The 13,602-nt window shown below is 42.4% G+C and overlaps 1 protein-coding gene across 4 annotated transcripts in view; it reads left to right on the forward strand.

Annotated features, from left to right (window-relative positions):
* Nucleotides 1–13,602, forward strand: part of CYFIP1 (cytoplasmic FMR1 interacting protein 1) — a 129,542-nt gene that overhangs the window by 100,723 nt on the left and 15,217 nt on the right. For all 4 annotated transcript variants that reach the window (XM_029950793.1, XM_029950791.1, XM_029950792.1 and 1 more), the window contains 3 exons: nt 427–570; nt 3,326–3,416; nt 4,524–4,654. In XM_029950793.1, coding sequence (XP_029806653.1) covers nt 427–570; nt 3,326–3,416; nt 4,524–4,654 — 366 coding nt within the window. The remainder of the gene's footprint in view (nt 1–426; nt 571–3,325; nt 3,417–4,523; nt 4,655–13,602) is intronic.

A 13,602-nucleotide genomic window follows, 5' to 3' on the forward strand; every position in this document is an offset into this window, starting at 1 on the left:
AGGTCCATCCACTTTCCTACAAAAAGCCATATGTCATTCCCTCTCATTGCCATGTAGTACTCCATCGTGAATATATACCACATCTTCTTGATCTATTCGTCAGGTGATGGACATTTTGGCTATTGTTGACATTGCTGCTATGAACATTGGGGTACATGTGCTCCTATGCATCAGCAGTTCTGTCTCTCTTGGGTAAATCCCCAGCAATGCTATTGCTGGGTCATAGGGGAGTTCTATGGATAGTTTTCTGAGGAACCTCCACACTTTTCCAGAGCGGCTGCACCAGTTTACATTGCCACCAACAGTGTAAGAGGGTGCCCATCTCTCCACACCCTCTCCAACATCTGTAGTCTCTTGCTTTGTTCATTTTAGCCACTCTGACTGGCTGAGGTGGTATCTCAGGCACTTCTATTCTTTATCCCTCAGGCTTTGAATTTGGCCTACTCAAGCATTTATGGCAGCTACCGAAACTTCGTGGGGCCTCCGCACTTTCAGGTCATCTGCCGACTGCTCGGCTACCAGGGCATTGCAGTGGTCATGGAGGAGCTGCTGAAGGTCGTGAAGAGCCTGGTATGTTTTCCATGATCTACTTCCTTTACACAGTGCAGTGTTCTGTACCCAGTTTTTATTTTTCTTTCTTTTCTTTTTTTTTTTTTAATTTATTTTGGGGAGAGTACAAGTGGGAGAGGGACAGAGAGAGGGGGCCAGAGAATCTGAAATAGGCTTTGCAATGACAGGTTGACAGCAGCAAGCCTGATGTGGAGCTCAAATTCAGAAACCGTGAGACACAACCTGAGCCGTGGTCAGATGCTCAACTGACTGAGCCACCCAGATGCCCCTGAACCCCCAGTTCTAATGTGGGGAGGGGGGGTTTCCACTCCACTGAGCAATTCTCTGATACCAACTGGATGTCCTATAATTCAACTCAATTTTAGCACTGTCTACCTGGAAATAGCATCAGATCCTACAGATTAAGGGCTCTGACCCACAAGATTACCTGTGCCCACCCCCACTCAATCTCAAGTCTAATTTGTCACCTGTGCCTCTGACCTACTGGCTGTAATCAGAGGTTTATATAGCCCCTTCCTTGGGTTCAGTTAATTTGCTAGAGCAGCTTTACAAAACTCAGGAAACTAGTTTACTCACTAGATTATCAGTTTATTACAAAGGGTACTAATCCATAGCCAGATGAAAAGATACCTCAGGAGAGGTCCCGAAGAAAAGAGCTTCTCTCCTTGCAGACTTTGGAGGCCCTCGCAGTGGCTTGTGGAACTGTTCTGGTTCTCGAAACTGTAAGCTCCCAAGACCCTACCCTATTGAGGTGTTTTGGGGATTTTAGTACATAGCCACAATTGATTAAATCACTGGCCTTTAGTGACTGAATCAGCGTCTATCCCCTTCCCCTCCCCAGAGGTCTAGAGATGGGACTAAAAGTCCCAAATCCAACTATGGGTTGGTTCTTCTGGCAACCAGCCCCCGTTAGTGGGTGGCCTCCAGAAGTGACCTTATTAATGTAATAAGAGATGCTTTTAAGGCTCTCAGGATAATTTGAAGGGACTTAGGAGCTCTGTGTCAGGAATAGGTATAAGACAAAATATATATTTATTATAAATACCAGTATCACACACAGCCTTGAATTCACTGGGGTGGAAAAGTCTGTGGGCGGGAAGGTCTTTCCTCTGTGTCTGAACTGTTCAGTTTAGCACCACTTTTGACCATATGTAGCTTGATTTCTCTCCTATCTTCTTTTTTTAAGTTTTATTTTTATATTTTAACTTTTTATTTTAATTTCTGCCCCAACTTTCTTTATTTCATTTCTTAATTCAAGATAATAAGTCCATGTTATTTTAGCTAAGAGGAGACTGGGTGGCTTAGTCAGTTAAGCCTCTGTCTTTAGCTCAGGTCATGATCTCATAGTTTGTGGGTTGGAACCCCATGTTTGGCTCTGTGCTGACAGTTCAGAGCCTAGAGCCTATTTCAGATTCTGTGTGTGTGTGTGTGTGTGTGTGTGTGCATGTGTCTCTCTCTCTTTCTGCCCCTCCCTTGCTCACTGTCTGTCTCTCTCAAAAATAAATAAACATTAAAAAAAAATTTTTTTTTTAAGAATTTAAGTACTGAAATACAGCTTTCTTATAAAGGACCACTGCTGTTGTCTAAGGGAAACATGAAGGCATTATGGAGAGACCATGTTTTAGTTGGTGAGCGTCTAGGTAGGGACAGATGCATGAAGATTCCCATTTTTTATTGTGAAATATGTCTCCAGGAAACATTTATGCTGGGGGATGTGGAGGAGAGCCTGTTGGCAATGAGGACCTCTGAGCGGTCTTTGGGGTGGGGCCAAGCAAGAGGCAGTTGGGCTCAGCTATGAGGCAGTAGTGTGGGCAGGATCCTGCTGCTGTTCAGACTTCTGTTACCCAGTGATAGCTGGGTGTACCTGTAAGGTTGATGGTGAATGCCCCTGTCCTGGATGCTGAGGGTTAAACTGTGAATCAAGGATTCAGACACTCATCTGTGTAACCTCAGATTGAGGTCAGAAGCATTTTATTTAAGTCTTTTTGGAAAGAGAAAGCGAGAGAATGATATATGTAGACTAACATGGATTTAGTTTTCTAGATGTTATTTTTGTTATCTGAAAAAGAACTTCATAAAATATTAATCTTTAATATTTTTAAAAATTTTAATCAACTTCCTATGAGCCCATTTCTTTAAGATTTTTTATTGCCAGATATAGACGTTCGGGTCTTTCCCATACTTAAAGCTGAATTTATGGCGTCAAAGAGATGATATGATCATTAACAACGCAAAGCAAACACTGACAGAATTCTAAGAGGTTATATAAAAGTTGGATCTTTTGACACAGTCATGAGCCCATGACCCATTCAGTCACTGCTAGGACCCCCAGCTAGAACCTCTGCCCCCAAACACAAAACTTGTAAGGTATAAGGCATATGAGGTGACACTGTCCAGTGTTGCAGCTACACCAGATCCGTCAGATGAATACAGAAACTGCCCCATGAGGATGTCACTTCTCCAGAGCCACCACACTCACCACAGTTGGATACAACTAGAGCTCCTTGCCCTTCCACTGTCATACCTCAGGCCACTTGTCTCCTGAAAGAATTGTGTTTTTAGAAGATGCATTTAATTACTCCTATAAAGTCACTCTGGTGGAGGTTGTTTTCTTTCTATGGATAGGATTTCCTTTCCTGCCAAAGTGATTCTCAGCCCTGGTGATTACCATGTGTTTTACTAACAGACTCCCTTTTAGATGCACCGCTCATAACCAGTGGCGGTCAGTGGCTGATGCAGCCTATTTCTCCTGCAGCTGCAAGGCACGATCCTGCAGTATGTGAAGACGCTGATGGAGGTGATGCCCAAGATCTGCCGCCTGCCCCGGCATGAATATGGCTCTCCTGGTGAGTGCGGGTACCTCCCCGGTGGTGCGGTACAGAGGGAACAGCAAAAACATCCAGACCTCAGTGCAGGAAGTCAAGTCAGAAATTACTGATAAGGATAGGATCTACTTTCCCCAGGTGGGAGGAGGCCAGGAACCTAATCAAAGCCTGATTGTTTCCAATGGAACAAATAAAACAGCCTTTCTTTTGGGAGCAGGTATGTTGGAATTGTTACACTTGGGTGAGGAAGATGCAAAGGAGAGGGGCAGTGCCCCCTAGTCACTGATGGGTAATGGGGCTCTGAACTCTGCGCCCTCTGACTCCTGCACAGCACTGGGACCTTGAAGATTACCAACCAGGGGAGGACAGGGAGCTCACCTGCCAGGTCCAACTGCCCTGGGGATCCTTGCAAAATGGCAATTGGGACCTGACAGCTGGGATGAGGAGCTTGAAAACTGTTAAGTCTCTGGTTTTGTGGAGTTTTTCTGGCTATGCTAGGTCTTCTGCATAATCACATAAATTCTGGAGTCAGCTTATGGAGTTTTGCCTGGGTCAGCATTTGAATGTATAGATCAAATTAGGGAATATTAGCTTTCTTTCCAGTTTTTATGCCTTGTGTTTTTTTGTGCTTTATCACAGTATGCAGGATCTCCTAGGACAGTGATGAAAATGTGTTGTCTTGCTCTGGAGCTCAGGGAGAGAGAATGCACGTTCCACCACTGAGACTCATGACATGAGCTGCAGGGTTTTTGTAGATGTCCTGTAGCAGATTAAGTACATCCCTCTATCTATGCCTGAGAAGGGATAATGAATTTTATCAAAACCTTTTCTGCCTCTGCTGGAAATGATGATGTGGTCCTTCTCCTTTATTCTTGTAATATGCCTCCTCAAAAGATACAGGGTTGACAAGGAAGGAATCTTTGGAGCTGAGGCCCGAGGCCCAGGTGATGGACAGGCTACTGTTGCAAGGAACATGTTGGGGTCAGGGGACACCCGTGGCTATCTCCATAGCAGGCACAATGGCTGTGTCAGGGCATGTTTTATGATCAACCCAGGTGTTCCCAACCGTAGAGCCCAGACTGTGCCTCCAACCTCCCCACTCCCCTGACTCACTCTCTGCTACTACAGGCATCTTAGAGTTCTTCCACCACCAGCTGAAGGACATTGTTGAGTACGCGGAGCTGAAGACAGTGTGCTTTCAGAATCTGCGGGAGGTGGGCAATGCTGTCCTCTTCTGCCTGCTCATCGAGCAGAGCCTGGTGAGTGCTCAGCCTAGCCAACCCTCAGGCCATACCCTCCATAGAGAGTCATTCCCAGAGGTAGTGGAAAAAAGCATTCTTTAGAGGCTTGATTTATTGGGATTATTTAATAGGGGTAAAAAAGGAAGTAAGTGTCATAAAGCACCATTTTTTTGTTTGTGTGACTATTAAGACTTTAATTTGAATTTGTTTTCTGCAATTAAAAAACAAAAATGCAGTATAGGTCATCATTTAAGAATGTTCTACTATGTGAGCACTGTGGAAATGTTTTATTATGTAGTATTTGCTACATCTAAACAAATGTGACATATATGTAAGGGTGTAAAGCACTGCCACCCAGGAAAGCTGTTTGCATGATGGAAAGTTCTGTATCTGAGGCTGTTGAGCCCTTGAAGTGTGTCTTAGTGTGACTGAAGAACTGATTTTTAAGTGTTGTTGAATTTTAATTATTTATGTTTAAAAAGCTACATACGTCTCATGACTACTGTGGTAGATAGCATAATAAAGCAAGTGCTGGAAGCTTACTGCTGCTGAGAAATTGCACAGGAGGACACCTGTTCTCCCCACTGATTGCTTCCTTGTGGTGTCATTTAGCCTGTCTCTCAGTCCCCTCATGACAACTGACCATTCTGAATTGGAAAACCTAGTGACTATAACATTGACTCCTGTGGCCTTATTCTGGTTTTCTCTCTGTGTGACTAAGGAGGGCATCTTCTTCTGTTGCTTGTCTTTCTATTCTGTTGAATCCTCCGTTGTATCTTTTGCCCATTCTTTTCTAGCTTGTTTATAGAAGCTCCTTGTATATCCTTTGTGTGTTACATGAATAGCAAATACTTCTCCCTGTTTGTTGTTTGTCTTTTCACTCTGATAGTGGTGATTTTTTTTAATAAACTGATACTTAGTTTTTATTTTAAGGTTATTTACTTTGAAAGAGAACATGTGCAAGTGGAGGAGGGGTTGACAGAGGGTGAGAGAATCCCAAACTGACAGTATAAAGCCCAATGCAGGGTTCAAACTCAGGAACTGCAAGATCAGATTCAGATGCTCAACCAAGACACCCAAGAGACTCCCTTTCATATCTTTTTAATGAAGTTCTTTCCTACCAAGGGGGTGATAAAATACTTTTTTATATTTTCAACTGAAGGTTTTAAGGTTTGCTTTCTAGAGTTAAGTTTATAATCCTGGAATTGGTTTTTGTGTGTGATACAAGAGTGGATGAAGTTTCTTTTTTTTTTCCGCTATGGGAATAATCAGTTGTCTCTCCTCCAGTGGCTGAAGAACCCCTCCTTTGCTTGATGATCAGCAGTGTCACTGTATCACCTGCCAGGTTTCTGTGGATGCACTGGTCAGTGTCTAGGCTTTCTGCCATGTCCCGTTACTCATGTTTCTGTCCATGGCATAACAACACATTGTGTTATTCATGATAGCTCTCACTTAAGTCTTGCTACCTGACAGGACATGTTCCCTTACCATATTCTTCTTCAAGGGTATGTCGCTTCTTTATACATTTTTGTTTTGCTTAAAGTTATCAGTTTGCCAAATGTATTGAAAAATCATAACTGACATTTCAGTGTTAATTGTGTTAAATCTCTAGACCTATTTGGGGAGATCTTTTGCTATGTTTATTCTTCCCCCCCATAATATTTTATTGTCAAATTGTTTTCCATACAACACCCAGTGCTCTTCCCCTTAAGTGCCCTCCACCATCATGCTATGTTTATTCTTAAAGGAGTCTCTTGTCTTCAGGACCATGAAAGCTTGTCAGAAGCAGGATTGTGCTTTACAGTGACAGGGACCTGGTGCCCATATACATTTCAGGTCACGGCAGCCAGACTACCACAGTCTAAGGGTTAAGCCACTTGGATTTGTCACCTTATACCTAAATTTAAAAAAAGAAAATACATTGTCAGAGAATCCAAGTGTGGATGTGGATACCTCCAGGAGCTGATGGCCTCCCATCAGGACCTGCACATTTTGACTTTACCCTCTGTTACTGTGTTCCTGGATAGATTCTTTCCATGTATGTGACACAGATAGGGAACCCCCATCTGCAATTCAGCATGGATTCTGAGTGAGCAGCCCCTCACATGCTACCCCCTCCCATAGCAGGAGTGACAGCATGAGGTGGACTGAGTGGGCTGGGCAATTCTGCAAAGAGCAGGTAGGCTGCCTGTGGAGGCAGCAAGCAGCTGATGCCCAGGGCAGCTTTGTTCCAGGAACATACTGAGGAGAACTGAATCTTCTACTACAATATTTGTGAATTTTTGACCACCACATAAGCTAGAAAGAATTACTTTAAATCATAATCTATCATGAAGTTTAAATATTTAATATAGGAAGATTCCCTTGATTTGTGACTTTTCTCGAATGCATAGTGGCACACAATATAAAGTGCCATCTCTCTTGTCCACATGTATCTAAACCTGAAGGTACCTTTTAGTCAGTGGTTTTGGGTTATGGCAGGGAGCCCCAGGTTTTACTGAGAGAGGACTGCCTTAGAGAATTGACATTATTTAGTGGCAGAGAACCATTAGAAGACTGATTTTTCTCCTGATCCAGCTGTGCTTTTAGGAAATATGATAAAATGGTCAAAAACTTTTCTTCACCTACAAAATAGAAGATGTCAAGGAGGGCTTATATGGACATAAAAGAATTATAGAACCACTGGGGTTTGATGCTGGAAGGACAGAACTCTTCTCTTATCAGCTAAAAGGAACAGTCCAGGGGTGCCTGTGTGGCTTAGTTGGTTAAGTGCCTGACTCTGGCTCAGGTCATGATCTCGCAGTTCGTGGGTTCAAGCCCCGCATCACGCTCTTTGGCTGGCAGCTCAGAGCCTGGAGCCTGCTTCAGATGTTGTGTCTCCTTCTCTCTCTCTGCTCCTCGCCTGCTCATGCTCTCTCTCTGTGTCTCAGAACTGAATAAACACTTTTAAAATTTTAAATAAATAAATGGAAGTGTCCATACCCATTTTTAGGGCAACAGGTAGACACTTGTTGGCTTTTGGATGGAGTGTGATGCTGTATTAGAAACTTAAAAAAAGAGAAGTCTTAGACCAGTGTGATCTTTGCTGCCTAGATCCCTAAATTATGTCTATTGCATATCTCTCAAGACTAACAAATCCCTTCTGAGAGTGCTCTAAAAGACCTCACCACAATTCAGTGGGGATTGGTGCCTCAGCAGTGGAGGAACCCCCTGGGCCTCACGTGTGTTGTGAGTGGGGTCTCTAGCAGCAAGTTGACACAGATCCCCTTAATCTTCTCCCTTCTAAAACCAGGCCTATATGTCCAGTATATACTCTTGTGCTTATTTCCTTTGAGTGATAACCATAGTATTGGACACTGAGGTAAGATGTTAATTAGTTGTTGTCTGTTGATTTGAAAGCAAACTTTTGCTTATGAGTGTATGAGTATTTCTGAAATGATGAATAAGAAGACTGTCATCTACAGTTTAGTCAAGTGCAGTTTTGGTTTTCGTGGCAGATTCTGTGACCCATGCCTGAGGCATAGTGAACACCATGCGTGGTTCTCTTCTGGACATGTTGGCCCTGCCCTGTTGGAATGCCTGTCACTACCCCTCCTCAAGCCCTTTGCTTACTGTTACCCCTTCACTTCTCCCTTCTCCAGATCTCCTTGTCAGTGTACCTCATGCAAGTGGTGAGAAGCCATGTGTTCTGTGTTGGGCAGGTCTGCCTCTAGGTCCAGCCCCAGATAGGAATTTTGTGGTGTTGCTTTTGTCCTTTTGGAAATAGGAGGTGATATTTTACAGTATGTCCACCAGGGTAGAATTCCCCATGGTAGAAGAGGGCATGGCTGTTGTTCTCAGTCTATCTCAGATGATTATGCCCAAGTCCCATCAAACCCAGGGACGGTTTGAAGATGCTAGATACTGATCCCTTCTTGGTGGTCTTTCTAAGGAAGTTGGTACAAAATAAGTTTTGGTTTTTGTGTAGGTTCTCACTATTATAAACAGGGATGTTACGGTTGAATCAGATTGTCACATTAGAAAAGTGGGGTAACTGTGACCCAGCTGCCAGGGCAACAAGTATATGGGTAAGGCCCTCCAGGGCCTCTCCATATGTGGCCATGCAGTAGTTGCCCCAGTTGCCACCAGAATTTGATTCAATAACCAAAAACGTTGATTTTATTTATTCTGAATCCATGTGTTGGATAGATACATGTAGCTTCCTGAAGTTTGTTTGTTTCATTCTAATTTCAAATTCTGCTCCTTAAACCCAGTCTGGATAGTATTGTTTCAGTGTTTTTTAGTTTATGCATGTGTGTATTTAATAAACTTATTCCCTTTTTATTCCTTCCTTCCTTCCTTCCTTCCTTCCTTCCTTTATGTGTAGAATTTACTGATTCATCACTTAAATACAATACCCAGTGCTCATCACAACAAATGCCTTCCTTAATACCTGTCACTCATTTAGTCCATGCCCCTGCCCACCTCCCCACCAGCAACCCTTAGTTTGTTCTGTATACAGACATGTATGCAATGGACATTTGCGCTCCTACCATAGTTTGACTCTTGTTGGTATTGGTACTATAAACATCAAGGTGCATGTAACCCTTCAAATCACTATTTTTGTATCCTTTGGATAAATACCTACTAGTTCAGTTGCCAGATCGCAGGCAATTCTGATGGATCAATTCTATTTTTAGCTTTTTAAGAAACCCCCATGCCATTTTCCAGAGTGGTTGCACAAGTTTGCATTCCTACCAACAGTGCTAGAGGTTTCCCATTTCTCAACATCTTCACCAACATCTTTTCTTTCCTGTGTTAGTTTTAGCCATTCTGACAGGTGTGTGAGGTGGTATCTCATTGTGGTTTTGATTTTTATTTCTCTGATGATGAATGACAGTGAGCATCTTTTCATGTGTCTGTTAACTTTCTGGATGCCTTCTCAGGAAAAATGTCTATTCAGGTCCTTCCATTTTTTTTACTGGATTATTCGTTTTTATTATTTTCCGTGTTGCTATCAAGTTTTCCCAGTACTGTTTGTTGAAGAGACTGTCTTTTTCCATTGTATATTCTTTCCTACTTTGTTGGAGATTAGTTGTCCGTATAGTTGTGGGTCTGTTTCTGGGTTTTCTTTCTTCCTTCAATCTGTGTGTCTGTTTTTGTGCCAGCACCATACTGTCTTGATGACTGTGGCTTTGTAATATAGCTTGAAGTCTGGAATCGTGATGCCTCTGGCTTTGGTTTTCTTTTCCAAGATTGCATTGGCTATTCAAAATCTTCTGTAGTTTCATAAAAATTTTAGGATTGTTTGGTCTAACAGTGTGAAACATGCTGGTAGTATTTTAATAGGGATTGTCTTCCATGTATACATTGCTTTGGGTAGTATATTTTAATAATGTTTGTTCTTCCAACCCATGACCATGGAATGTTTTTTTCATTTTTTTGTGCCGTCTTCAGTTTCTTTCATCAGTGGTTTATAGTTTTCAGAATACAAATCTTTTAACTCTTTGGTTAGGTTTGTTAGGTATCTAGTTGTTTTTGGAACAATTAGAAATGGCATCAATTCCTTGATTCCTCTTTCTACTTCTTCATTATTGGTGTAGAGAAATGCAATAGATTTCTGTACATTGATTTTGTATCCTGCAACTTTACTTAATTTATGTATCAGTTCTAGCAATTTTTTGGTAGTCTTTTGGGTTTTCTACTTAGAGTATCGTATCATCTGCAAATAGTGAACGTTTGACTTCTTGCTAATTTGTATACCTTTTATTTCTTTATGTTATATAGTTGCTGTGGCTAGGACTTCCAATATTATGTTAAGTAACAGTGGTGAGGGTTGACATCCCTGTCTTGTTCTTCACCATAGAGGGAAAAGCTCTCAGTTTTTCTCCATTAAAGATATTAGCAGAGGTTTTTGCATAGATGGCCGGTCTCTATTATGTTGAGGTAACTTCCCTCTAAACATACTTTCTTCGGGGTTTTTAGCAAGAATGGATGCAGTACTTTGTCAAATGCTTTTTCTACATCTATTGAAAGGATCGTATGGTTCTTATGCTTTCTTTTATTAATGTGGTGGATCACATCAGTTGACCTGAGAATATTGAACTACCCTTTCAGCCTAACAATAAATGCCACTTGATTGTGGTGAATAATACCTTTAATGTACTGTTGGATATGATTTGCTAGTATTTTATTGAGAATTTTTGTATCGATGTTCATCAGGGATATTGGTCTGTAGTTCTCTTTTTTTAGTGAAATCTTTCTTGTTTTGGCTGCAGATTTTTCCCATTCTGCACATTGAATATATCATGCCACTTTTTGTCTGCCATGTTTCTGTGGACAGATCTGTTGCTAACCTTATTTGTCTTTCATTGTAAATTAGGGACTTATTTTGGTCTTGCTTCGTTTAGGATTTTTCTTTGTCTCTTAGTGCTGGCCTGCTTTATTTAATTGATTTTGATGGGAGTTCTTTTTGACTCCTGGATTTGGAGGTCAGTTCGTCAGATTAGAGAGGTTTTCGGCTATAATTTCCTCAAATGAACCTTCTGTCCCGTCATCTCCCTTTTCTTCTGGGACGCCAGTGCTATCAATGTAATTACACTTTATGGAGTCATTGAGTTCCCTACATATACTTTCATGATCCATGATACTTCTTTCCCTCTTTTGTTCTTCACTATTTTCCATAATTATATTTTTTATGTTACCTGTTCATTCCTCTGCTTCTTCCATTCTTGTCTTATATCCAGTCGGTTTTAATAATCAGTTACTGCATATTTTCGTTTTGGTCTAATTAGTTTTTAGCTCAAACTCAGTATCCTTATGATGGTTGCTTTAAGTTCTGGATTAGGCATATTACTTATATCTGTTTCTATTAGATCCCTGGCTATGACCTTTTCTTATTCTTTCTTTTGAGATGAATTCCTCTGTCTTGGCATTTTTTTCTAGTTCTCTATCTTCTTCTGTGTATTAGGAAAGCCTTTATGTTTCCTGCTCCTGAGAGGTTGTGGCTTAATGAAGAAAAGGTCATATAATTTCCAGGGCCTGGTGCTTCAGGAAGTGTCTCTGGTGCATGCTGTGTACACTGTGCTGCCGTGTTATGGCTGCTCCATCCTTCAGGTCAGTCCTCTGCAGAGTTTCTCATTGTGTGCGTTCAGGAAAGTCTGGACCACTGGCAGCATATGACAACTTTTAACAAGGGGTGCTCCTGTCTGCTTGTTAACAGAGACTGGATTCTATTTCCACTAGAGCTGAAGCTCTGTAGAACTCCATGGTCCTTAGACATGGTGCATGTGGGAATTCGTGCTGGTCTTCTGGGGAAAGGGCCACCTCCGCTGGTCCTTAGACATACTTGCCCAAGGAAAGCACTACCACCGTAGCACAGGAGGGCAGAGCTTGGAACTGGCCTAATCAATTGAGGCAGCCAGCATTGGTGCTGTGGTATTTCCTGAAGTTAGTTTATGCTGACGGGTAGGGGAGGAAATGGCTCCAGCCTGCTCCTTTGTCCCCAGAGGAGGGGACAATTTCTCCTTGTGTGTCCCAAGCATCCTTCAGATCGCTGCTTTCACACTGTCTAGGTTCAGGTTGCTTGCCTGCCTGGAGCAGTGCAGTATATTTGAGCTCTTCCTAGCCAGGCCAGCTGAAATTTAAAACTTCAAACGTTAGGGACCTAGCATGGCAGAGACGTGCATTCGACCCTGAGGAGGGTCTTGCCACACCAGGACTGATGCAGGTTTTTCCCAGAAGGATAATCTTACAAAGTGCAGGAGCATGGGGTTTTAAGTAAAGTACAGTAAAGAGCCAGTGTATAGGTTAGCCATCCTCAGCAGGTATCTCTGGGCCTATGCTTTGGTGTGGGGGAGGGAAATGATGTCCCCCACTCCTTTGTGGATGAGGCCATGCCATGTCTCTCAGATGTGCTGCAAGAAGGAGGAACTGTCTCTCCCATTTGGGCCCAAGAGATCCTCAGATCACACCTTCTGCCTCCTGTTTTCTCTATAGGAGCACTGCAGCACCCTCAGGTCTCTGTACCAGCCGCACAGTGGACCCATATCCAGCGTTTGAGCCCCACTGGTTGCAAAAACTCAAGAAAATTAGCCTCTCTTTTTTTCCCAGTCAGTGGCTTTGGGGAAGTATTTTCCGTATGCGATCCTTTGTGCCTGCCTCTCTCTCTCAACGTAGCCATGTTTGTGTTTCATGCAGTACCTGTTTCTGTTTCTTCCCCAAACCATGTCTCTGCACCTCCTACCTTCCACGATGTGGCCTCTTCTTTCCCTCTAGTTGTGCAGTTTGTTCTTCAGTTCTTAGATCAATTTCTTGGGTTTTCAGAATGATTTGATATTTATCTAGCTATGTCCAAGATATGAGGAAAGCCTAGGGACCTCCAACTACTCTGCCATCTTAGCTGTTCCTCCATTAAACTTTTTACTTTAGAATAGTTTTTTTCTAAATTTAGAGTAATTTTTAAAATCTTTACAATAGTTTTAATTGCTTATTTGTTTTTTTTAATATTTTTTAAATGTTTATTTATTTTTGAGAGAGAGAGAGAGACAGTGTGAGCAGGGGAGGGGCAGAGAGAGAGGGAGACACAGAATCAGAAGCAGGCTCTGGGTTCTGAGCTGTCAGCACAGAGCCCGACGCAGGGCTCGAATCCACAAACTGTGAGATCATGATTGGAGCTTAAGTCTGATGCTCAACTGATTGAGCCACCCAGGCATCCCATTGCTTATTTGTTTTATTGGTTGTTTTTATAGCTATTCTGACTTTTCTTTTTTGGTTTCCTTTGGTTTGGGGGCAAAAATATGAGCTCATTGGCAGTAGCACGTGGAAGTAGCACAGCTGGATGAGCCACCTGTCTCAAGTCGCATTGCTGACCTGTAGACTACTTTACCGTCTGCACAGCTCTCCTTGTGTGTGGCTCTGCCCTCAGCATTCCTACTTGGCAACTATGGTCCCTTATCAAAGTCTCCAATCCTCCATCCATTTTCCTG

The sequence above is a fragment of the Suricata suricatta genome, chromosome 9, assembly GCF_006229205.1.
Source record: "Suricata suricatta isolate VVHF042 chromosome 9, meerkat_22Aug2017_6uvM2_HiC, whole genome shotgun sequence".
NCBI classification, from domain to species: Eukaryota; Metazoa; Chordata; class Mammalia; order Carnivora; family Herpestidae; genus Suricata; species Suricata suricatta.